The sequence below is a fragment of the Micromys minutus genome (assembly GCF_963924665.1).
Source record: "Micromys minutus genome assembly, chromosome: 7".
NCBI lineage: Eukaryota > Metazoa > Chordata > Mammalia > Rodentia > Muridae > Micromys > Micromys minutus.
Genome location: NC_137976.1, coordinates 72878149 through 72905027, shown reverse-complemented (window position 1 = coordinate 72905027; position 26879 = coordinate 72878149). Strand labels below are relative to the sequence as shown.

The window sequence follows — 26879 nt, the reverse complement described above, 5'->3', positions numbered from 1 at the left end:
ATTCAAGCAAAGTAGAATATTTTTTTTACTGAAGTGATACACTTAAAATTGCACATTTATAAGAAGAAAAAGGGAAATTAAGACACTGCTCTCTTGTTTTACTTGTTACATGAATGAACTTCAGGCCTTTCCTACAGATGAGGAAAGTGATTGAAGAGGTCACTGTAATGCTAAGTTATAGGTCAGTAACTGTTAGTCTTCTCCAGAGGACAGTGTACTTGCTTTGGTGGTACACACAAAAAAGCTAACCGAAAGTTACAAATGCACCTTTCTGGAGGCAGGATGTTTCAGTCTGTCTTGCAGACCTCACACTGCAAGGCTGTGGTCACTGGTCTGTGATACACAAAGTCCATTCCACTCATGCTGCCACCTCCCCAGGCCAGAGCGCAGGAGTGAGTCCTTCCTTTCTCCCTCCCTCCCCCACAGCCACTGCTCTTCTTGAGACAAGATCTCCCTCTGAAGCTGGAACTCACGGCCACCCTTCTGCCTTGGCCTAAGTTCTGTATCTGGCTACGGAGCTTCTCTACGTCCTTTGTTATCTGTGACGTGCAAACAACCCTTTGTAAGGCAGCACCTGCTCCAGTCAGGCTCCAGCAGGCCAAAGGACAACTTCAGTGGACCACAGAGTCTGAGGAACAGAGCAAATGGATGAGGACCTCTGAAGGTTTACAGGAAGACGGTTCCACAGACATAGAGTAAAGAAAGACGGGAAAGGAGTGATTGGCTTCATTCATTCAGAAAAACAAAGAAAGGTCCATAAAATGTTCCTTTGTCTCAATCAGCTGATTCACACTAGGATGCCCACAGAAGGCAATCTCATGGAATTAATCTTGGGATTGAGGTGTGCTGATTAATTTCTCTAATAGCCTTATATAATGCCTGATGGTGATAAGGAGGAACAGTTATTATAGCATGTGGAAGGTTCTATAGAATAAAACCAAAACAATCAGGAGTGGAAATACATGTGGACTGGTCTCTATACTGTCCTGGCCTGGATCTCACAGAGGTCCCCTTCAGTCAAGTCTGTATCTGCGCCCTTTCTGCCTGTGGCTGCTGGATTTTCAGGAAGGTTGGCTATTTTGTATCAAGAGTGTATGCAAGTTGCTAAATGAACAGCAACAATCCTGTTACCCCATTTTCTGATCCTCTCCTAGAGGTGGAGATGAACCCCAGGCCCCGAGAGAGAAGGGGAGATGGCTGTTCACTGAGCTGTGCCCTTAGCCTGCTGCTGCTTTATTTAAGGTGCTGCAGGCTCCAGATGCTAAAGGGAGGGTCCCCACAGGGCACCAGAGCCATGCTTTAAGGCAAGAAGGCACCTGCCTTTTAGATTTTGACATATCTTATTAGTTAAAAAGTCTCTTATCTTCTTCAAAATACGAGTTTAAGATAGGTGCTCTGCGGCTTCAGTTACTTTATTGGCAGTACCAACACGAGGGAAATTTATTGCAGGAATCAATTTTAATTAATGCTTCTAATATTTTCTTTTGGAAACTGAAGGGAGTGAACACTAGCTAGCTAAGATAGTCTCTGGGTCTCTTGGTTGAATCATTTGTGGAGTCTTAAGTCCTAAAACTAGACAGAGCACTTTGTAGAAATGGAGAATATGTGGGAGTCTGGGATGAATGAGGAAACTCCAGGCACCAAATAAACACGGCCTTTGGTTCTGTTCCCAGAGGCAGAGGGCTCAGTGGTGAGGTTTTTAAGAAATATTCCATGAACACCAACCAACCAACAAGTTAGCTTTGAGCCAGTAGAGAAAATCCCACCAGAGACGGAAAGAATGAGGTGAGAACAGGTGGGAAGCGGGGCGTGGCCATTCCCACACGCATGTCCCGGGTGTCACACCCAGCAGTGCCGCTCTGAGGCCTTCTGCTCAAGTGCAGGACAAGACAAGATGGGGGTGGGGACAGTGGAGGCAACATATTTCAGTTCTGTATAGAACATGGATCCTTTTCATGGGGAGAGCGCTACCACGTGCTCAGTGTGTGTGCAGGCATGTCCACAAGACTTGACGTGTAGAGACGTGAAAGGACTTCCTTCTGTCACAAACCCAGGGTCTCCACATCTGAATTCACAGTAAGGCCTTGAGTGAGGAACATAACGTGTAAATGGAAGGCAGTGGGTACTGACATGAAATTAGAAATGCGGTACCTTTTCTCCTTCCGGCATAGGAATAGAAGGCTCCAGGTGTTCACAATTACTCTGCTTAGACTAAAACTCAGCAGACAACTTTCAGAACTAAAATTTCAAAGACCCACATTTGAAAACGTGTTACATTACACAATATGTAGTAAGTGACATCTTAGAGTTTAAAGGAGACATCTGATTCTTCTCATCAGGACGGAGCAGAGTTCCTTCTTCATGTCTCTAGAGTTGCCGTACCTTTTTCTCTGTGCTTTTTATATTGACATCTAACTTGTCCACTTTGGTTGTTAGTCGGTCGAGGATGTCGTCCTGCTCCTCAATTTCCGTCTGCATTCCTAATGCTATGTCCTTCAGGCGGCCCAATCCCACCGACAGCTCATCTGTGGGAAGGAGATGACAGGCAGTCACAGTGCCTCTGGATTAGAGTCCTGCCTAAGAGGCTGTGCCACAGCCTGTAGTATGTTTCTCACCATACTCAGACATGAAGAGGAATATACGTACTACACAGTAATACGTAGTTAATGTAGGTAGAGGCACTGAGTATCTCCTCCCTCTAGACAACCACTGTTAGGAGGGTTGTTGTTGTTTTTAGTCGTCTTGATATCTAGCTTTGGCTGTAACTCACTAAGCTCCACACTGGCCTTCAAGTCACAGAGATCTCCCTGCGTCTGCTTGAGAAGATTACAGGGGCCACTGGTGCACGTGGCATTTCCCTCACAGGTGCCGGAGAGTCAAGCATCGCGCCTTGCATATGCTAGGGAAGCATGCCAACACTTAGTCAGATCCCTAATCTCTTTATAGTTTTCATTTCAAGTTCACAGATTTTCTAGGCTGGCCTTGAACTCGCAATCCTCCTGTCAGCCACTCAGGTAGCTGGAACTAAGCCTGGCATACTCTGTTCCTTGAGGTTTTTGAAACCTCGAGATCTTGTGTTTTCTGAAAAGTAAAAGGAGTCACCCATGCCTCATGACGCTTTTGGGTTTGAGGACAGTAGGACAGGAAAAGAAGCTGAGAGGAAGCAGCGTGATAGGTTCTGGGGACATACCAAGTGGGTATGAGCACTTGCTGAGCAAGCATGAAGACCTGCGTTCAGACCCTTAGCACCCATGCAAAAGCTGTGTGGCTTTAGCCCCGGGGATGCCTAGGTCTGGTCTGCATTCACATAAACAGTGGAGATGGCGTGGCTGGACTGAACGCAGGAATGGAGAAGTGGACAGATTCCTGAGATGTGAGGCAGTCAGAGGGACATAGCTGTGGGGTGTGACATGCATGGAAGTGCTGGGTGATCCTGCTGTGCTCAGCACAAACTGGCTGGAGGCCGCTGCAGCTCCCAAACTTACCAAGGTTGCTGTCAATCTTCTGGTGATAAGCTCGAAGGCTCGAGTTCTTTGGGTAAACCTCAGTATTCACAGTAGAAGCAGGTCCTTTGGGGACCGAGTCTAGTTCTGAAAAAACACCAGGGGGAGAGTTAACTGATTTGTTGCTGCTCCATGAAATTGGCCCATTCTTTTCAGAAGTTCTAGGGATCTGTCCCCAGGAACACCAGGAAAGGACTAAAGGGGTGGGAGGAAGGAGGTGAGAGGCTCTGAGGCCGTGCAGAGGAACAGGAGTGGAAACAGGCTGGAGATGACAGGTTAGATATGTAAACAGATGTATATAGCAGAGGAACTGTCAGTGCAAAACTGCAGGCTCACGGGCGAGCTCTAGGGATGGGCTGCTCGTTACTTTAGGGTTTTTTGTTTTGTTTTGTCTTGTTTTGTTTTTTGATCCTGAGGATTGGAACCAGGCCTTGTGCATGCTAGGCAAGCACTCTTCTGTGGAGGCATCGGACAAATGTGTGTGTGTGTGTGTGTGTGTGTGTGTGTGTGAGAGAGAGAGAGAGAGAGAGACACAGCATTGTTATGCTGTATGAACTGATCTCAAACTCTGAAATAGCTGGACTACAGGGGCATGCTACTACACCTGGCAGAGCCGTCAGAGACAGGTTTAACAATTACCATGCATGGTGGTGCATGCCTGTAATCCTAGCACATAGAGCAAGATGAATGAGCGAGAGGCCAGACTGGGCTAAACAAGGCTCAATCGCACATTTATGTGTGCAAGTGACTATGCACAGTCATATGGAAGTCAGAGAACACTCAAAATCTTCCTCTACTGTTCTCCATTGTGGTGGACTGCATGAAAATGGCCTCCACAGGTTCAGGTTTGAACACTTGGTTCCCAGTTAATGATACCGTTTGAGAAGGATTAGGAGGTGTGGCCTTTTGGAGGAGGTGTATCACGTGACATGGGCTCTGAGGCTTTCAAAGCTTCCCACCATCCCCAGTGCTCTCTCTGTCTTCTGCTTGTGTTCAAAATGTGAGCTCTTAACTGGTCCTGCTGCCATTATGGACTCCAACCCTCTGGAACCACAAACTCATTCAAACACTTTCTTTAAAGTTGCCTTGGGCTTGGTATGTTACCACAGAAGTTAAAAAGTTCACTTTAGTTTATAAGACAGTCACTTGTAAAATCTGAAGCTCATCATACTGGCTAGCCAGTCAGTTAATGGGATCCACCTGCTCTGCCCTACAATTCAATTCTTTACCCCTATCTGTCTGTCTGTCTGTCTGTCTGTCTATCTATCTATCTATCTATCTATCTATCTATCTATCTATCTATCTATCTATCTATCTATCTATCTAATTTTTGAGAGAGGGTTTCTCTGTGTAGCACTGGCTGTCCTAGAACTTGCTTTGCAGACCAGGCTGACTTTGAACTCTCAGAGATCAACCTGCCTATGCCTCTCAAGTGCTGGGGTTAAAGTCATGAGGCACCACCACCTAGGAGTCTCATGTATCTCAAGGTGGCCTTGAACTTTCTAGGTGACTGAAGATACCCTTTAGCTATCTTGCTTCTATGCTCATGTATACCAAGATGTCGTATTATGGCTGGTTTTAATAGCAACTTGCCACAAATTAGAACCAACTCGAGTCCCCAAAGAACTATCAAAACTGCCCTGACTGATGTGGGACGATCCCCTGTGCAGCACCTTCTGGTAACCCAGATAAAATGGATTGGCCCTGTTACCAGGCTCCTGATTCCCTCACTGATGGAAGGACCAGCATTTCGAAGCTTTTGTTTTCAGCTAGGGAGCAGGCTCTGCAGAACCTCCAGGTCAGTAGACTAGGATGGCTGAAGCCCAGCCTGTGGACTCAGTGAGCACTAGTGGTTGACTCCTGGCAAGAGTTGTCTGTTGTAGGACTCCTCTCACTGCTGAGGTGCGGCCTCAAGGACTAAGTACAGGGCTCTCAGCTCTAAGGTACGTTTTTGCTGCTGTTACATTGTAAGCTGACTTCTTAAATTCTGATGCACTTCCTCTAGAGAACTCTGAGTAAAACCCTAGCATTTTTGTTTATTCGTTTGGCTTTCTGAGAGTCTGGTTATGTAATTTAGAATGACCTCGAACTCACACTGTTCCTGCCTTAGCTTCCTAAGTGCTGGGACTATGAGCATGTGGCACCATGCCTGGCTTATTTTCCAACTGTGAAAGACCCACATATTGAAAATGGACCCAACCTGGTACCTCAGAATAAATTCACTTATCTCAAGAGGCTAGGTGATTGGTCACTATAGTTATGTACACAAGCATATTCTTTTGCCTCTAACATATTCATGAGCCCTGGGTAGAGGGAAACACCTCTAAGGACCATTTTACTTAGAACAAGCACTGTTCCTACAATCAGTGGGGTTTTTTTTTTGGAGTGGGGCTTCTTGTTTTGTTTGTTGAGATGGAGTCTTATATATCCCAGGCTGCCTGAAAGTGCAATATGCAACAGAACTAGCCTTAAACACTGATTTTTCTGTGTCTCTTTCCCTAGTGCTGGGATTGTAGTTGTGGTGTACCTTGCCCAGTTTTACAGCTGGCTTTTTTTCCTCCTAGAATTTCTCAGAGCTACACCAGTAGAGGGTTCGTGTTCAATGGGATACTGGTTCCCGGGTCCTTATTCAGACTCCATAGGGCAGTGAGGAAGGGAGAAACCCCTATGGTTCCCTAACAACACCTTGTCCCTGATGTCATCGCTCAGCATATGGGATGTTAGATATTATAGCCTCTGCCCATTATTGTAGAGAGGTGGCTGTCCCCGTACAGGTACTTCAGGTCAAACCTGGAGATGCATCCCCACAGGGTCCAGACATGAGTTTTATACACATCTTCACTTACCTGCATCGTGCAGCCTTCTGAGGTTTGGGTGGCTGGCTTGGTATTTGCTTTCCTGATCTTTACTTACATTTATGGCTTCTTTCAATCTTAAAATTTAAAAAAAAAAAAAAAAAAACATGAAGAAAAATGGCCTTGACAGTGACATCTCTGTGCCAGTGTGTGTCCAGCAATGTTAGCCATCTTTCCACAATCCCTTTGTGTTGCATAGCCAATGCTTTCTTTCCTTTGCTGACCTTTCTGGAACATCCTGGGGATAATGTGGGCCACACAGTAGGCTGACAAAGACCTTACAAAGCTCACGGAGTCCTTAGAGCCAGGCAGATAACAAGTGTATAGAAAGGTACCAAGTGGGCACCCTTGATGAAGGGACAGTAAATTACTCAAAACTAGCCCACTATCCATTTCCCTTACCCCCCCCTTAAGTAGTCTAATCTGGCCTCAGCCTCAACATGTAGCTGCTGAAGATCACCTTAAATTCCTTATCTTTCTGCCTCTACCTCCCAAGTGCTGGGGTTACAGGTTTGCACCTCATCTGGCCCTACACTTTAAAAATTATGATAACATATACATAACATAAAAACTATACTTATTTATAGTCATAAGCAAAGGATGGGTTTTACATGTGACCACCTGCCCACTAGGTAATGTCAGTTTAGAAACTTAAATCTTTATTACTTTTTAAAATTTGGTTAACATGCCTAAATCCATATTGATTTTTATCTTTATTCTCTTTTTTAATTGGATATATTTTATTTACATTTCAAATGTTATCCCCTTTCCCGGTTTCCCTTCCAAAATCCCCTTATCCCATCTTCCTCCCCCTAAAAACTTAAGTCTTAATCCAGAGTCTCAGGGCTAGAGAGATGGCTCATCCGTTAAAAGCACTTGCTTCTCTTCCAGAGGATCCTCGTTCAGATCTAAGCACCCACACTGGGAAGCTCACAAGCACTAGCTCCATGGGAGCTGACACTGTCTGACCTTTGTGGGTAACCACACACACGTGACAGACATACATCGATTAAAACAAAACAAAACAGTTTAATAAGAATCCCCCCAACACACACACAAGAAACAAACGAAACCCAGGATGCTATATAACGTAGGCAGGCACTAAAACAGCGATCCAGAGCCCGGCTGCTGGGACTGCGGCATGCGGCATGCACTGGTATGCAGCATGCACCGCCTTCGGCATGCAGCATCCATCCAGCTAGCACTCCCCCCCACCCCCCTTTATTGCTGTATTGATTTCCCTTCCTCTTCTGTGCTTTATTGATTTCCTTTTACTTTTGTGGGGCTGGTTAGATGCCTCAGTGGTTAAGAGTACTTTTTACTCCTGTAGAGAACCTGAGTTCAGTTCCTCATCACATGGTGCCTTAAAACCATCTATAACTCCACTTCCAAGGGATCAGATGCCTTCTTCTGACATCTGCAGGCACCAGAAATACACATGGTGCACATACACACAAAATAAATAAATTTAAAAATTTAAGACTATTATTGTGTGTGTGTGTGTGTGTGTGTGTGTGTGTGTGTGTGTGTGTGTGTGTGTATACAACACATAATAACCCAGAAAGAGGCATTATATTCTTTGTAACTGGAGTTATGGGTAGTTATGAACCATCACATGGATGCTGGAAGCTGTACTGAGTCATTTCTTTCTGTTCTTTTGTTTTCTAAGATTTATTTGAGTACATTGTCACTATCTTCAGACACACCAGAAGAGGGCATCAGATTCCACCACAGATGGTTTTGAGCCACCATGTGGTTGCTGGGAATTGAACTCAAGACCTCTGGAACAGCATCAGTGCTCTTAACCGCTGAGCCATCTCTCCAGCCCCTGTGTTGCTATTTGAGACAGACTCTCACTCTATAACCCAGGCTAGCCTCTGGTTCATTATTCCAAGTGCTGGGATTATAAGTAGGCACCACCAAAACTAGCTGGAAACTTACCTTTCCATCTGACAAAAACAGAATTTCATTTTTTGGTGTTAGGGATGGCTCTGGGGAGAGAGCTCGGGCTGTGGGTGTGCTGCACCAGCCTGAGCACCTGGGTTTGAATCCCCAATGCCTACAGAGCAAGGCAGTGCCCTCTTTCAGGTTTCCGTCAGCCCAGCTCTGGGATAGGGTGGGATGTAAACAAGTAGATCCCTGCGGCTTACTGGCTCGCCAGCCTAGCCAACTGGTAAGCTCCAGGTTCAGCTAAAGAGCCTATCTCAAAAAACCTGTTGAGACCTTCTTTTAACATAACTGCAACCAGTTTCTACAGTCTCCATTTTGTTTATAAGGTGAAATTATGTTCAGGTTCTCTGACTTTACTTCCCAGAAGTAATTATCAATAGCTGACACTGAAGAATGTTATTAATAAGCCAAAAACTTATGGTTGTATCACTTGCACCTTGTTATCTCAAAGTTCTGGAAGTATCCCCTGTGCATTCCCTGTCTACCACTTCCCTTCCCTCACCCAGGACCAACCAGCTTAAAGCTTGGCTGACAATACTTTGTCTAGTTAGCCGAAAATGTTGTACCACTCCACTGCCTGCTTTTTAACTTTTGAACCTGGATTTTCATATAAAAAGCCTGCCCTGGGCTGGAGAGGTTGTGAGCCACTATGTGGTTGCTGGGAATTGAACTCAGGACCTCTGGAAGAGCAGTCAGTAACCACTGAGCCATCTCTCTAGCCCCAATTCTTTTGTCTTATCTTTTTTTTTTTTTTTTTGAATGGTTATTTTATGTTTGCCTACATGTATGTATGTGCACCATGTGAGTGCTTGGTGCCCAGAGATCAGAAGAGAAGACTGAATTTCTGGAACTGGAGCCACAGACAGTTGTGAACCACCACGTGGGTACTGGCAACTAGACTCTGGTCTTCTGTAAGGGTAACAGCTGCCCTTAGTGCTGGGCCTTCCCCCCAGTCCTGCCTTATAACTGAACATGGGAAGCAGAAGCCTGCCAGGTCCTTTTGTATGATTTCACTATATTTCTGCTCAAAATTTTTGAGATAAACAATCTACAATTTTTAAAGATTTATTATATATAAGTACACTGTAGCTGTCTTCAGACACACCAGAAGAGGGCATCAGATCCCATCACAGATGGTTATGAGCCACCATGTTGCTGCTGGGAATTGAACTCATGACCTCTAGAAGAGCAGTCAGTGCTCTTAACCACTGAGCCATCTCTCCTGCTCAACAATCTATAATTTTAAAGTATAAATTAATGAACAGATTAGGTTAGATATACAGAAGATGGAAAGAATATTTTTACATGTATATATGTATTTAATGTATTATGTAGGTATGATTTTGTGTGTGTGTGTCTGGTTCTGGGGATCAAATCTAGGACTTCACATATTAGGCAAGCCTTCTACTAATATACCACATTCCTAGCCTACATATGTGCACGTTATATGTATGTAGGATACAATGAATTACATTTATGTACTTTGTGTGTGTAAATATGTGTGGCGGTCGGGGGAAAAGCTGTGGGGAGTTTATTCTGTTTCCACCCAGGTCACCAGGCTCGGTGGGCCTGGTGGCAAGCACATTTACCTGGGAGCCATATCACCAGCCCAGCCATATATAGTTCTTTGTTTTCTTGTGTTTTGCAAGACCGGTCTCATGGCTGGTGTTGAGATCTAGGTCTTCCTGCCTTAGCTTCCTGAGATGCTCTGATTACAAGTATGCACTATCACATCTGGCTTATAAATTATTCTTTTTCCTAAAATGAGGCTTTGCTTAATTGCCTGAGGTTACCTTGAACTTGCTATCTGCCTGCTTTAGTCTCTTCAACTGCCGAGATTACACACAGGCCACGCTACGTCTGGCTTTTGGAATGATTTGATAAAGAAACATTCTGCAAAAAGAGTCACATTTTTTCGTGATTAAACTTTCTAAGACTGTATTTTTATGAATTAGATAAACTGTTGGGTGGAAGGGGAGTGATTTCTCTTTAGGAAGCCTCAAGGTGCGTAGGCCCCTTCCCATGAGTAACCCATAGGGTTCTAGGGCACCTTGACGGCATCCACAAGGTCTGAAAGCCTTGGCTCCTTCCACAGAGCCTGTCTCTACTGTTTTATGTATCCACACACAGATGCTACACTTACCTGCTGTTGGGCTGGGAGACGATGCTGCCATTCTGCTCAGGTGGAGGCTCTACTGGTTTGGATTTGAAGTAGTTGATAAATCCTCCAAACACACTCTTAATGCTGTTGATATGTTTCTGGCTCATCTTCAGATCCTGATCCATCTTGTCTACCATTTTCTCTGTGTGTTCTAGGACTCCTCGCTGCCGAACCAGCTCCTACAGAAAGCAAGAGACAGTAGCATCACACCATTTCTTCTACTTCCAAAATCATAGTATATATATTTAAGTCTGGATCTGGGAGGGTATTTTCATTAGTAGAGCACTTATCTGGTTTGCACAAAACCCTGGGTTGGATTTTTAGCACTCCACCAACCAGGCCTGGGTACATATAACCTGCCACCCCACAACTTGAGAGGTAGAGGCAATTTTTAATTTAATGTTATATCTGGCTACATAGTGATTTTGAGGCAAGCCTGGGCCAGGTGAGACGGAGTCTCAAAAAGCTCATGCTTATAGTCCCAGCACTTGGGAACTTTGGAGAAGTGTAACTTCTATGCCAGGCCTGTGCTTTGTCTGGTTTCCTGCAGGGATGCTGCTGCTTCCACCCTTTTCTGGAATATTAGAATATTTCAGAGCAATGGGCTTCCTTCTAACATTTCCTCTCTCCAGTTCCCCTAAACTTCTAGGCCAGTCAGAATTGCATAGAGAGACTTTGCCTCAAAAAAAAAAAAAAAAAAAAAAAGTTTAAAATCATGTATTCATTTATCTGGTTGAGGGTGGTGATCGCATGTGCAGATCAGAGGACAACTTGAGGGAAGTGACTTCTCTCCTTTTATCATGCAGGTGCTGAGGCTCAAACTTAAGTTAGCAGGGTTGACAGTATGGATCAGTCCAGCCCGCTGAACCCTGTATGCCATTTCGCCTGTCTTTTGGTTTGTTCTTCTGTTCACCTCTGTCCCTGCTATACCACTGCAGACCTCCTGGCTGCAGACCAGCCCCCCCTGCAGACCCCAGCCCTGCTGTAGACCTCCGCCCTGTATCTCTCCTTCCACTTATGTATCACATGGCCCGGGGATCCTCCCCATTTATCTTAAAGCAACCCTCCCATGTTAGGGGCCTTTCTCAAGTTTCACAGACTTTAACCACACTTACTCCATCTTAAGCAGACATGTTTTACCGTTAGAAATTAGGATTCGAGTCTAGCATGATGGCATACACCATTAGCCCCAGCACTCAGGAGGCAGAGGCAAGCAGATCTCTTTGAGTTCGAGGCCAGCCTGAATCTGGTACACATAGTGATCTCTAAGACATCCTGGACTACATAGAAAAACCCTGTCTCAAAACCTAGAACAAACAACAAAATAGCCAAACAAGTGAGCAAGAACATGAGAGTGCGAGAGGAAACCATGATTTGAGAGAACGGGTGAGATGTTTGTCTTTCTGAGCCTAGATTACAGTACTTAATATAATATTTCCTAGTTTTATCTATTTTCCTACAGATTTCATAATTTTATATGGTTGAATAAAATTCCACTCTTTATATGTGCCATATTTTCATGATTCATTTGTCCATGAAAACTTTTTTAGATTTATTTTATGTGTATGAGTGCTTTGCCTACATGTATATACGTGTGCCACTTAAGTGCCTACTGCCTACAGAGATCAAAGAAGGGCATAGGATCCCCTAGAACTGGAGTTATGGATAGCTACGAACCACCCTGTAGGCTGGGAACTGAACCTGGGTCCTCTACAAGAGCAAGTGCTCTTAACTACTAAGCCGTCTCTCCAGCCTCTACTTACCTACTATAGACATCTAAGCCAATTCCATGCCCTTGGTATTGTGGAAAGAACAGGAACAAACATGGAATCCTTTGGGTGTACATGCAGGAGCACATAGCAGACCACTATTTCTAGATTTCGTGAGGATTTCCACACTGATCCCATGATCTACACCAGTTATATTCTCACTGCACTGTCAGTGTTCCGTTCTGCCTCTTCGACGTTGTACTTTGTCTTCTTTCCCTCCCTTCTCTCTTCTCCCTCCCTCCCTTCTTTCCTTTCTCTTTCTTCTATTTTGTTTTTTTTTGAGACAGGGTTTCTCTGTGTAGCCCTGGCTGGCCCTGAATTTAAACTCACAGAGATTCACCTGCCTCTGCCTCCCAAGAGCTTGGATTAAAGGCATTTAATGTGTGGTGGTTTGAATAGCAATGTTCCCCATAGACTCATGTGTTTGAATGCTTGGTCCATAATGGGAGTGGCACTATTAGGAGTTGTGGCCTTATTGGAAGTGTCTCACTGTGGGGGCAGGCTGTTTTCCTTTATAAGCATTGCTTTGGTCATGGTGTCTCTTCACAAGAATAAACCCCTAACCATGACAGCATGTGTCATCACAGTCCCTTGTTTTTTTTTTTTTTTTGTTTTTTTGTTTTTTTTTTTTTTTGTTTGTTTGTTTGTTTGAAACAGGATCTCACTATGTAGCCTTTGCTATCCTAGAAACAGTCTATGTAGTCTATGTTGGTCTCAAGTTCAGAGACCAACCTTCTTCCACCTCTTGGTATTGAGATTAAAGGTAAGAAATATAATCTAATGCCTGTCTAAGATGTTAGAACTTTTAAAATATTTATTATCCATATGTATTTCTTCCTTTGAGAACCATCTATGTAGTTTATTGGCCCACTTATTGACTAGCAGTGTGGTGGTTTGAATATGCTTAGCCCAGGGAGTGGCGGTCACTTCTCTGGTTGAGCCATCTTCCCAGCCCCCTGCTTGTGAAGTGGTCACTTTACCACTAAGCCATTTTCCCAGCTTTACATTTCCTACTCAGAAAAGTCCCTTGCTCCTAGATGTATTCTGATATGTTTTTCTGTGGCAGTTCCAGGATTTTATTATGAAATCAAGGTCTCTGACCCAGTTTGAATCATGTGCAAAGTGAGAGATGGGGATCTAATTTAAGTCTTAGGCAGATGTTTATTCAGTGTGGCCAGCATCACTTATAGGATAGGTTATTGTCTAATGTATACTTTTATAAAAAGTCAGGTATCTAGGGGGCTGGAGAGATGGCTCAGCTGTTAAGAGCACTGGCTGCTCCTCTCGAGGTCCATTTATTTATTTATTTATTTATTTATTTATTCATTCATTCATTCATTCATTTTTTTAGATAGGGTTCCTATGTGTAGCCCTGGACATCTTAAAATTTGCTTTGTAGACCAGGGTGGCTTTGAACTCAAGAGACTCAGTCCATTATCATTACGGCAGGAAGCATGGCAGCGTCAAGCAGACATGGTGCTGGAGAAGGAGCTGGGAGTTCTATATCTTGACCTAAAGTCAGCCAGGAAGAGACTTGTCTTCCCAGGCAGCCAAAAGGAAGCACTCATCTACATTGGGTGGAGGCTGAGCATAGGGACCTCAAAGCCCACCCCTGCTATACACACTTTCTCCAACAAGGCCACACCTAATAGTACCATTCTATGTGGGCCAAGCATTCAAACACATGAGTCTACAGGGGCTGAACCTATTCAAACCATCACATCCCATTTCATGGCTGCTATTATATTCAAGTGTGTTCCATCCATCCCTAGTCATTATGCTAGCTATGGGTCTAACATATAGGCTTTATCATGTTAAAGTATGCTCTTTTCTTCTTTGTCTCTTTTTGAGACAGGGTCTCTGTGTTGTGTAGCACTGGCTGGCCTAGAACTGGCTCCATAGACCAGGCTTGTGTCTTCCTTCAAAGCGCCAGGACTAAATCATGCATGGCTGTTACTTTTAGCTTCTTCATGACAGTTACCATGATAGCACAATGAACTTTGTCAAATGGCTTTTCTGGGTTGATCCTGTGATTTCTGCTTCTACTGATAGACTGAACTACTTTTATTGATGTATGTTGACCATTCTCATATCCCTTGGATGAAGCTAATGTCGTTGTGATGTATAGTCTTCTTAATGTGATCTTAAATTTGGTCTGTAAGTATTCTGTTGAAAATTTTTCTATGTTCATCAGAGGGATTGGTCTACAGTTTCTTTCTGTTTTGTCCTGCTTTTACCTAGCTTTGGTATCAGAGTTATACTAGCTTGTAGAATTAGATTTGTAATATTATTTTTCTTTCTAGTTGGTCGGACAGTTTGAAGAGTGTTGGTATTAAATCTTTCTAAAAAGTTTGGTAGAATTCAGCAGTAAACTCATCCACCCTAGACTTTTCTTTTAGGAGAGACTTCAACTACTGCCTCAGTTTCACTGCTTGTTATGGTCTGTTTAAAGTGTTTGTATCTTGTGGTTTTAATTTTGGTAGGGACACATGCCTTTAGAAAGATATCTAAGTCTAGATTTCCCCGCTTATTGGAATACACATTTTCTAAGTCTACCCTGATGATCTGGATTTTACTGGTTTCTGTTCTAATTCTTCCCTTTTTATTTCTAGTTTTATTAATTTGAGTCTTCCCTTTCTTTTGGTTAGTTTGGCTAGGGCTTGGTCAATTTTTTCAAAGAACTACTTGTCTCATTAATTCTAAGTATTGCCCTTTTTGTATTCATTTCATTAATTCTGCCATTCTTTAATATTTTCAGCTGTCTGCTATATTTGGGTTTGACCTTCAGGTGCACTATTAGGCTATTTGAGACCGCCTACATGTTTTATTACATTAAAATTTTATTTTGCATGTGTTTGTGTGTGGGTACACGATCCATGGTAAACATGTGGAGGTCAAAAGACAACATATGGAAGCGTGTTTTCTTCTTCCACTGTGTAGGCCCTAGGGGATGAAACTGAGGTTTCCATTCTTGGTGGTAAGTGCCTTTACTAACAAGCCATACTGTTGGCTTTTGTCTTTTTGGTTTTTGTCTGCTGTTGAGACACCTTGACCAAGGCAAGTCTTATAAAGGACAACATTTAATTGGGGCTGGCTTACAAGTTCAGAGGTTCAGTCCATTATCATAAAGGTGGGAGCAGGGTAGCATCTAGGCAAGAACGGTGCAGGCAGGGTTGAGAGTTCTACATCTTTGTCTGAAGCCTGCAAGTAGAATGCTAATCTCCAGGCAGCTAGGATGAGGGTCTTAAAGCCCATGCCCACAGTGACACACCTACTCCAACAAGGCCACACCTTCAAATAGTGGCACTCCTTGGGCTAACCATATACAAACCATCACAGCTTCTAGAATTAAATTTTTAAAAAGATTTAAAACTCTGTAATTAGTTAGCTTATGTGTGTGCAACAAACACAAGAAAGAAAGACAGAGAGATCACCTAACTGCATGTGCTAACTGAGGCCAAAGGTGTCAGATCGCCTGGAGCTGGAGTTACAGATGGTTATGAGCTGAGCTGCCTGATATGGTGCTGGGAACTGAATTCAGGTCTACTGCTAGGGCAGTACATGTTCTTGCTCCTAACCCAGTGAGCCATATCACTAGTTTGTTTGTTTGTTTGTTTGTTTTTTTAAACAACCCTCTCCTAATTTTTCATGTGAATACTTAGAGCTGTAAAGTTCCTCTCAAGCCTGTTTTGGCTATATCCTAGAGGTTCTAGTGGATTGTGCTCTCTCATTTGTACTTAATTCTCAGAATCTTTTAATCCCCCACACATGACTTTTTTCAGTGACCTACTGTTTTATTTAAAACATACTTGTATATTTTCTGAGGTTCGTTTTGCTATTGATTTCTAGCTTTAGTTCATTTTAATCTGATAAGATATAGGTAATTATTTCAGGGTTTAGGGTTTTTGTTTTGTTTTTTTGTCTCTAAAATTTAAAGCATGCTCTGTGGTTTATAATGTGATAAATTTATCCTTGTGCCACTAGAAGAATATATCTGTTGGATGTAGTTCTTTAGATTTCTGGTAGAACAATTAAAATATGGTACAATTAGCTCTGAGGTTTTAATAATACTAAGTGTGACAGTAGAGTCTTAAAGGCTCCCCATCATTACTGTATTAGGACCTGTTGTCCTTTTGCCTTTAAGAGTTTGCTTTATGAAATCGAGGATCCCAAGATTCAGTTCATAAATATTTACAGTAGTTCTATCTTCTTGATGAATTGTTCCATATATTAATATGAAGTAATTCTATCTCTTCTGACTACTTTCAGTTTCAAGTCTACCATCAGATACAAAAAACCACTTTCCTAGCTTGTCTGTAGCTACTGCTTGCTTGGTAGTTTGATGTCCAACCTCTTAGTTCAAGAATTATGAATTTCCAATTATGTGTGTTCCTTGGAGACAACAGACATACCTTACTTTTTTTTTGTAAATTTACTCAGGTATATGTACTTTATTAATTGGTGAGTCAAGTCTATGTGCAGTCAAGGTTATAACTGAGAAGGATTTTTGAATTACTTATGACTTTGTTGTTTGCTGTTGCTAAGTTTACTGAAAGGTCCTTTCTTTTTCCTCCAGTGGTTTTAGATTTTTTTCTGGTGTGCTCCACTGGACATGACTGATTCTTTCTCAGTTTTCCTCTGTTCATGTATTCCTTACATGAAATGTCTTTCTTCCTGTACTCTTGTGTGAAACTTTCTTCTTCCTCAGTGTGTGACATAAAGGAGTGTTGACTTAATTGTCATGAATTGCCTTGTCTTGTCTTGAAACATATCTCTGTCTATTTTAACAGGTGATTTTGCTGGATATAGCAATCACAGTTGATGGTTATTTACTGTCAGGGTTTGGAATATATCGTTCCTGTAAAGGGAGTTCATGATACTAAAGTCCAGTTTCCTAACTGGTCCATGATTTGACAATAAAGAAGGCTCAGAACTAATTACTGGACAGAGTTACAGGTAAGACTTCTAGAAAGAGAAAAGGGAGATGCAGGGAAGGAAAAAAGGGCCCCTTTTGTCATGCTTTTGAGGAAGGAGAATGTTATAATCATGTAAGGCCTCGGGGAGAGCTAGGGCCTGTGGCCTCCACTATAAGAGAGATGGACATAGTAAATTGGTAAGGAAACACATTTCCAAGCAGGAAATATTTGCACCCAGCAATTGAGCCTAGTGGTCAAGTTGTAAAATAACAGAGTTGTTTATGTGTCTTTTGTCTACAGATTCAAGGGTCTCAGGTGGGAGTTGATGGTGAGATCCCCAGAGTAGAATGACAGGTTGGGGCTAGCAGCACCGATCCTGGAGCTAAGTAGGGTAGAACAAAAGGGAGACAGCAGGGGCTGATCCTGTGCAAAGGCTATAGCATGCTTTTTCAAACTACATGCAACAGATGGCACCCAACGTGGGACGAGAATATACTATTAATTTAGAAATTCTCACATTGATCACATACTCACAGGTCTAAGAAGAGGGGAAAATTGGTTTCTCAGTGAGAAGAGTGAGTCATTCCTAGCTCGAGAGCATTAAACAAAGAAACAGAGCTCATGGATACTAGATCCCCCATTGTAAAAAGAGAAAAAGGCAGAGAAAGGCTGTTGCCTCCAACAAATGAAAAATAAAAATTAAAAAAAAAAAAAAACTTTAGGGAAGATTTTTAAAAGTCTTACAAAATTATTCATTCTTTAAACATGGGCTCCATGGAATTCTGGGTCAATATTCCTGACATGACAGATTAAAAGCCTATAAGTAAGTTTATACAGTAAGCAGAAGAAAATTTAATTACATATATTAAAATATTGAGATATTCAATTTTAAAAATTAGTTGAAAGCAGGGAATAGGGTGCCTAGCCTAACTCAGACAGAGGAATTTAGACCTTGAGAATTAAATAAAGAGTCTGAAAATAGGCTCATACAATATTTGTTTAGTTTGCTTTATTTTGTTTTGAATTGTTTTAATTATCAAAATAGATATAATTTTGATTTTTGTGGTCATATTATTATTCCTCTGGAAGAGAGGTCAAGCTAAAGGTTCTTCTGGTTACTGGCTCAAGGACATGCTATTTTGGGAGGAAGACTCTACATTTGTGTTGACAAGAAAGGAGAATAGGCTCTAGACCCCTTCCAGAGGGAAATGGATCAGAGATGACAGGGAAGACCCCCTGAAGAACTAAAAAAATTCAAGAGAATAAAACAGGACAGGGAAAGATTCTCTGTGCCATCCTTCACATGGCATGAATGAAGACATGATTGGTTATTATTAAAATCAACTCATAAAAAAGACAGCTGTCATTCACAAGCTCAAACAAGGAGCAGAATTTCATCTTTAATTAGTCCGTGCATTCTATACAATCCATGCAGATATCTTGATGGTACTTAAATCTATTTTGAGATTTGTGTATTACAGAGTGTACAGCTTGGGTGAGATTCATCCTCAGAGATGCTAAGCTGACCTGCTTGGCTTCCCTGTCACGGATTACAAGTCTTGCCTCACTCAACCTTTAGATGGATCCAGTCAGAACTTCAGTCAAGCCCCGAGGCTTTCTAGGCATAGAGACCAGATAACAGTTACTGGGGTTGGTTTTCTTAAGGCTTCTTCTCCCCTTTAAAGAGTCTTCATCACACCCGTTCAGCTGGAAGAAGTTATGGAGAGCTGTCAGCCCCACTCCCTGGTTTTGGGGGTCTGGTAATATTTATTTTACAAATTATAGAAAAGTTATCACTTAAGGGATAATTTGGGAGTGTCCATAATTTTGAACAGGGAGAAAAATAGGTGAAATTGACTGTGTAGCCATAATCTTAATTGGTAGAAATTTTTTTTTTTGAAACCAGAACATTTATTTTATGATTGAAGTCCTCAAGATGAACTGGAGGCTACAACAGCTACCCTCTCAGGTTTAGGTGTCGTTCCTTCACGGAATCCATGTCTGAATCTGCAGTAGACAATCTTTAGGTGCCTCATGCTACCAGTCCTGGTAGTGTTTCGTCTCTTAGCCTTGGCACTCTGGTTATACTTTTGTTTGAGCTTGGCAGGGTGGCCACGTTTGCCACAGGTCGACTTCTGAAGGTGGGAGGCCTTAGAGCCACAGCGGTGGCACAGAGTGTGTGTCTTATTGTGATGCTTTCCAAAGGATGACCTTTCTTTCGTCATAGTGCTTCTACCGGTGAGGCCAAAGAGACCAGAAGTGTGGTAGAAATCTTTATAACTGACACAAAGTTAAAGTTATAATTTCCTACCTTGGTACAAAATTTATTTTGATACAGATTCAAGGTTTTCATTGGTATGACCTTCTTATATCAATACAAAATTTGGGATTAACATTGTCATTCTTAGACACTGTGCCTATACAACTCATTTAAGAATACAAAGCTTAGGGCTAGAGAGATGGCTCAATGGTTAAGAGCACTGAATGCTCTTCCACAGGTCCTGAGTTCAATTCCCAGCAACCACATGGTGGCTCACAAACATTGGTAATGCAATCTGATATCCTCTTCTGGTGTGTTTGAAGACTACAGTGTACTCATATACATTAAATAAATATTTATTTAAAAAAAAAAAAGAACACAAAGCTTAGACCCAGTCCTTCTATATCTGCTATTACAAACTGTTTTTGGATGATTGAATAATCGAGTTAAGGGTCAGATAGCAAACTCATGGTAGATTCTGATTTGATTAAAAGGGTGTTTTCCAGATACTTCAATTAGAAATGGCTGAGAGTAGTCAAAGTTTAACAGTTCAGATTACCTTATATATTATATAGTCTTCATAAACATCAGAAATCCACAGAATATGACATTTAATGTTATTTAATCATTTGACAGTGAGACACAACTACTCCTGACAGCACCCTGAACCTTCTCGGTTCAAAGAAGATATTGAACATCTTCACCTTCAGGCGAGATTGCTTATTGTGGCAAGGCAGCCCCTGGGCAAAAATGGCCCATTTCATCTGCAGACAATACTGTCCGAGAAAAGTCATTTGATTATATCTTAGTTCCCTCTACCTAATGGCTCTTAGGTTTGGTTTCTTGAATGAATCACAGAGTTCTTAGTTTTTGGGTACATTCACTGGTTATTTTGTTTTGTTTTGATTCATGTCTCAAACTTGTCTGCCACACCTGAGATTTGGTCTTCTGCTTGGTCTTGTCTGTTGGTGATGTGGTTGGGCTTTTGTTTGTTTGTTTTTTTCCATGTTCACTGATTGATTCTTTCATTTCCAGAATTTGTTTGGTTTTCAGATCAACTTCCTTGCTGAACTTTTCCTACATATTTATACATTTTTATTGTTATTCTTTCCCTTGCTTTAGTAACTTTCTTATTTATATCTTGAATTGGCCTGTTATCTTTCTTGTTCAGGATTGAATTTACTTGAGTCCTCCACTGATCACTGATTTTGTTGTTGTTGAGACAGGCTCTTGCTACATAGCCCTGGCTAGCATGTAATTCACTAATTCACTGTGTTGACCAAGATGGTCTTGAACGTTCAGAGATCCATCTGCTTCTTCCTCTTGAGTACTGGAGAGGCCATCATGCTGGGCCTTGATTATTGATCCTTTTTAAAATGGAGGACTCTTAATTTTGTGTTCTTTCATTTTAGCTATCTGTGCAGGTTTGTTTTTTTCAGGTTGACATAGACAGAGACATACCTGGGAAGAGGGAATATTAATTGAGAAACTGCCTTCTAAGACTACCCTATAGGCAAGTCTGCAAAGTATTTTCGTAGTGATAGATGTGGGAAGACACAATCCATTATGGCTGGTGCAAACCCCAGGCAGATGGTTCTGGAGTGATTAAGAAAGTACACTGACCAAACCATGGAGAGCAAGTGAGTAATCAACTCCCTGCATTAGCCCTCTGCACTGCTTCCAGGCTCCTGCTCTGGCTTCCCTCGGAGATAGATTAGAAGCTGTAGGATGAAATAAGCCCTGTTCTCCCCAGGCTGCCTTTAGTCAGAGTTTTATCACAGTAATCGAAACTCTAACTAGGACACTGTCTCATCATCATTTTTCAGGGCTGAGAAGCTGTTGGTTTGTGGGATATTGTAGTGTATGTTGTCTCCTGTTTTGAAGTGTTCTGTACATCTGTTGGAGTGTGGAGTGCCTTCTGTTTTTTCCCCTGCCCTTTGCCTCACTGTTTTTGTTTCATTTTACATGAGTTTTCTTTTCTTTCCTCTTTCCTCCATTTTCTGTGTGTAGTTTTGGCTGTCCTGGAGGATTAATCTGTCAGATGATAGCCTTCACTCTCTCTCTCTCTCTCTCTCTCTCTCTCTCTCTCTCTCTCTCTCTCCTGTCCATAAGGCTATCCATGGGGATACTCATGTGTCTCAGTCCTTTGATTTGGGCCACCACCCACTCAAAGCATTTCCTTAGAGATGCTGTTCTCAAACACCTCTGAAGGAGGGCATCTTTCCAGCAGCCTTCCTCTTTCAACATGCTTTGCTTCTTCTCACAGCATGTAAGTTTCATGAGGCAGGAACTGACTCTGCTGGCTGGTGAACATCCAGTGTACCATTCAGCAGCCAGCTGCTGCAAATCTGTTCAAAGTGTTGTTCTCCAGTCACCGGGACAGGCTGGCTCACATGCTTTTAGGGCTGATGTGCAGGCTGCACATATGTATTCACTATAGTATTAATAACCTTCTTTATGCATGACAAACTTATTTCAGTCCCCATTTAATTTTTAGGGTAAAGTACTGGGCACTTAATTTAGGGCCTCATCATGGTAGACAAGTGTTCTCTCGATGAGTTTATGTCCTCAGGTTGAGGTTTGTGTACAACTGTTACAGCTGTTCCCACCCTCAGCTCCCTTCCTATGAATCCTCTACCTATATTCCCCACCTCCACCCTTCATGGCCTAGCAATCATATTAACTATGGGACACACTCTTCATACCTAAAAGCAAAATCCTCACCCACTTCTAAACATATACTCTACAAGCCAGGTTGGGTGCCAGTAATCACTCAGGAGACTAGGACAAGAGAATCTCAAGTCTGAGGACAGCCTGTTTAAAGAACAAACAAATTAACAAATAAAACAGCCATCCCCAATTATCTTACTTAGCGTTTCTATTGCTGCAATAAAACACCATGACCAAGAAGCAAGTTGGGGAAAATAGGGTTTATTCAGCTTACACTTCCACACTGCTGTTCATCACCAAGAAAAAAAAAAGTCAGGGCAGGAACCTGGAGGCAGGGGCTGATTGATGCAGAGGCCATGGAGGGTGCTGCTTACTGGTTGGTTTCTGCCTCATGGCTTGTTCCGTCTGCTTATTTATGGAACCCACCAGGACTACCAGCCTAGTGTTGGTACCACCCACAATGGGCTGGGCCCTCCTACTGATCAGTAATTGAGAAAATGCCCTTCAGCTGATCTCTTAGAGGTCCTTCCTCTCTGATGACTTTAGCTTGTGTCATGCTGACATAAAACCAGCCAGCACACCAACCTATTACATATTCTGAAAATCTGAATTAAAGGTGTGAAACTACATAAATAGCCCTCCATATCTGAATACTCAACTAGCCTTAAACAGAAGATACCTGATAGTCTGTAATAGGACACATACAGACTTGTCATTATACTCTAAACATTGCAGTATGGTAATTAAGTCCAGAATTTACACTTACTATGTTTTCCCTCCTTGATATGGGGTCTTATGGAGCTCAGACTGGCCTTGAAACTGATAAGTAGCCCAGGATAACCTTAAACTTCTGATTATCCTGGGGTATTTTTTTGAGTGTTGGAATCAAGCCAAGGCTCTGTGCATGCCAGGCAAGTTTACTAAGCTGCACCCCTAGTCCTTCTCTAGGTATTATCAGTAATCTGGAGATAACTTGGAACATATGAGAAGGGCCAGAGACAGCAATCCGTGCTTGAGCCCCTTGTTAGCATGCACAAGGGGAAGGACGGTTGAGCAGGATGTGTGAGATGCTGGTAGGACTGGAAACATTGACCTGCCTGTGCCTTAAAAACAATAAATGAACAAACAGAAGTACATGGAAGGTGTGTATGAGGTGGAAATATTATGCCATTTCATGTAAGGGACATGAGCATTCAGGGTGTTTGTAGGAGTCCTGGAACCAAGTGAGAGCAACTACAGAAAACTATTAAAGGTCAGTGTAAGGAGGGGCTTTAGTCCATTTAGAGGCTGTGGGACATGTAATCAAAATGTGCTGCCTTTTCTGTCAAAGGGTTAAATAAGACAAATCTCCATTTGAAACATTATAACCAGGGCTGGAGGGATGGCTCAGCGGTTAAGAGCACTTAACTGTTCCAGAGGTCCTGAGTTCAATTCCCAGCAACCACATGGTGGCTCACAACCATCTGTAATGAGATCTGATGCCCTCTTCTGGTGTGTCTGAAGACAGCTACAGTGTACTCACATACATGAAATAAATAAATCTTTAAAAAAAAAGAAACATTGTAAACCACTTCCAGCTCTTCTTGTGGTCAACATGTAGAGGCTCAAGATTGCAGCCTGTTCTCAGAAGTTGTACTTTGTTCATTAGGCATGCCATTTTGAGTTAGCCTAAGAGTGAGACCAAGCTCTGAGCACTCAGACTGAGAACCAAGATCCCTTTATTTTAGAAATAAAGATTTTGCAGGACCACTCTGAGGTAGACTTGCCTGCTTGATTTGGCATAGCTACATACCATTCTGCCATTCTGAGGAAAATCCTTTTCCCTTGATGAAATACCTTGGATTGTGCGGTCATTTTCTTGGGACCCCAGATACATTTCTAACATAGTGTTAACATTTCTAACCCAATGTGTTACCTGGGTTTCTATTTAGTGGGTAAAATTCAGAAATACAGTGCGTAGAGACATAATATATAGGCAAAGTCTTGATTTAAACTTATCTTTAAACTCTATTTATTATATCTCCAGCTCCTTTTTTTTTTTTTTGGACTACATAACTTTGGCTGGTCTAGAACTTGCTGTTTATCCTGTACTGGCTTCAAATTCATAGAGATCCACCTGCCTTTGCTGAGACTGAAGGCATGTACCACCATTCCTAGCTTAGGAATTTTTAAGTAAAAAGAAAAAAAAATTTGGACTGTGTCAAACAAACTTGCAAGAGCTAGTTTTCAGAAGAAAAAAAACCTGATAATTTATCTTCAGAGTCTCCCAGCATATTATCTTCACAGGCCATTGTAGAACAAGTCAGAGCAATACATTTTGGATAAATGATTTCTGTAGTATATATATGCTGTTCTATCTTTCTCCCCCTTCTTCTCTTCTCTTTCTTTATTATTAGTGCTACTTTGCAATACTGTAGCTCAAACTCAGGGCTTATGTATGGAAGCTGAGTGTTCTACCGCCGAGCTGCATCCACAGCCCTAGATGCTTGTACAGAACAACGGATGAGGTGGGGGTTAAAGCGGGCAAAGCTCTGGTGGCCCAGAGGCCCTTGGCTACTCCAGCAGTCTTCTTCCTATCATGACAAAGTTTCCTCAAAAGCCACTCCTCTTTTCTGCTTAGAAAGCTGCAGAGGAAACAGCAGATTAAGCAACCTTTCTCAGAACTGCAGGGAGCTCCTGTTTTCCAAGTGACACTCAGAGGAGACCAGACATCTTACACAGATGGTACAACGGGAACAAAGGGAAATATAAAAGGATGGCTTTTCCTCTCAGAGAGAGAAGGCCAGAGGAGGGAGGGTTGCTTTAGATTCTGGAAGTTTCTATACACTAGACAGAATCAGTTCACTGGAGAACATGAGACCAGGGAAGAGCTTCTTTGGCTAAAATCCTCCCATAAAAGGGACAGGAAATGACTGGGCTTAATGTGCTTCTGACCTCAGGACAGCTAAGGAGGAAAGGGGGTGTGGCGGGTCACGTGACCAAGGAGAACTGATAGTACTTCCCCAGTCTTTCCTGTGAGGACAGACTTGCCAAGACTTTGTACCCCAGCCATTTTGAAGGCTCTGGATTTGGAGGTGTACTCCCATAGCTCAGGAGTGGGCTGTGTTGACCTTTTCATCTGCATCTGTGAGAATGAGACCCAGGGTGCATGTGAGGGGTGTGAACTCCTGGATAAGGAATGTGGCTAAGCTGGTAAGGTGCTTGGCTTACAAGATGTTGGGATCTCAATCCTAGATCTCTGTAAACTGGGAACAGTGGGACATGCCTCCTGGGAGGAGAAGGCAGAGAATCAGGAGTTCAGGGTCATCCTCAGGTAGAAAGAGTTAAAGGTCAGTCTCAGCTACATGAGACCCTGTCTCAAAAACAAAGGACAAGAAAACACAAAATGTCCTCCATATGAAGAATGGATGGGCCAAGTGACTATGAGATTACAGATGATCTCCCCAATTTCTTTAAATTCCAAGTGTTTTCCAAATATAAACCAGAAAAAGAAGAGAGAGGATATGCTTAGGTTGCTAAAGAACCACAGAGAAAGTTCCTCAACTCCTCTTTTCTGTGAAATACTCCTCAGAGCAAGGGGAAGAGGAAGTCAGGGAAACACTGACCATCCAAGGGTTCACCGAAGCGATGTGACACTCAATAGACAGGTTATGTTCTGGGGGTACTGTGAGGATTCAGGGACTCAAAGGATTCTTACTGCCAGAGCATGGAAGGTTGGTGGGACTTTCTCCAAGACACACAGGAGAACTCACTCTGTGCCAAGTGTTCTTCTAGTGCTAGGGGACTAACCAAGCCCAAATGCCTCCCTGAGGGCTCATACAGTCTATGCAGAGTAAGAGCAAGTCTAATCTGCTTTTCTAATTTGCTAACAACAATGTGGTGCTGAGAACTGAGTTAAGCAGACCCATTCTTGCTTTGCTGAGTTTAGTTTCATGGGAAAAACAATAAAAAGGTCATTACACACAGTGAACCCAACACCGGTTCCTGGCCTGGCGGGGAGTCCCGAGGGTGGGTGGGGTAGATGCCTGAGTTGAAGAGCTCAGCCAGTCTGGGCAGCTGGAGTAACTGAGGGAAGTGGAACTGTGTGGTGAGCACAGAAGGGTGTGGGTAGGACCCATGAGACCCAATAGGAAACACCTAGCAAATGATGTAGAGCCCTCCAGATCAGAACTACAACTTACAGCTAAGGCATCCCTTAGGTAACACCAGGTAGACCTCATATTGAGTTTGAACTTACACTTCGCTATTAACTGATAAGTACACGGATGTCAATCTGGGGTCAGCACACCACATCCTCTGAGATTTATTATCCACACTGGGGTTGATGTGGTGTGGTGGCACAGGCATGGGATCCCAGCACCCCAGAGCTGAACTCAAGAGGATCAGCAAGCTGGGGGTGGGCCTGGGCAAATTCTATTTCACAAAGGAAAAGAGGGGAAAAAATAAAAAAGAAAGAGAAATTTCTCATGATTTCTCTCAAGGTGAGACACACCCATTCTAACAGATTCTAGCTTGGATAACCAAGCAAACATGGAGTTTGTTGGGTTCTGTGTGAGCCCAGAGATCATCCTGATGTGGAGTAGATTCAGAAACAGAACTTTGTTATTAGGTTACATAAAACAAAAAAGTCACTGACTACTAGAAAGGGACTGATGTGAGTAGCTGTCTTTCTGTCCTCACCAGCTTTTGCTGTTCATGGTGTATTAGTCACGATGAACAACTGTGGAGGAGCAGGCCTGGTTGTGAAGCCCTCACTGGGAATGACTGCTCCCACTAGCTTCCTAGACAACAACAG

General features: G+C 42.6%; 2 protein-coding genes across 2 annotated transcripts in view; both read right to left on the bottom strand.

The window, feature by feature from the left end:
* Positions 1 to 4: 4 nt before the first annotated feature.
* Positions 5 to 26879, bottom strand: part of SNAP29 (synaptosome associated protein 29) — a 29485-nt gene continuing 2610 nt past the window's right edge. Inside the window, exons 2-5 of the mRNA XM_080919320.1 lie at positions 10452 to 10648; positions 6350 to 6435; positions 3486 to 3590; positions 5 to 2525 (exon numbers count right to left, since the gene is read on the bottom strand). Coding sequence (XP_080775446.1) covers positions 2368 to 2525; positions 3486 to 3590; positions 6350 to 6435; positions 10452 to 10648 — 546 coding nt within the window. The 3' untranslated portion in view covers positions 5 to 2367. The remainder of the gene's footprint in view (positions 2526 to 3485; positions 3591 to 6349; positions 6436 to 10451; positions 10649 to 26879) is intronic.
* Positions 19086 to 19379, bottom strand: LOC308422200 (large ribosomal subunit protein eL37-like; the record flags this gene model as incomplete). The annotated part of the gene is made up of 1 exon (XM_080918693.1): positions 19086 to 19379. The coding sequence occupies one exon, from the start codon at positions 19377 to 19379 to the stop codon at positions 19086 to 19088; it is 294 nt and encodes a 97-aa protein (XP_080774819.1).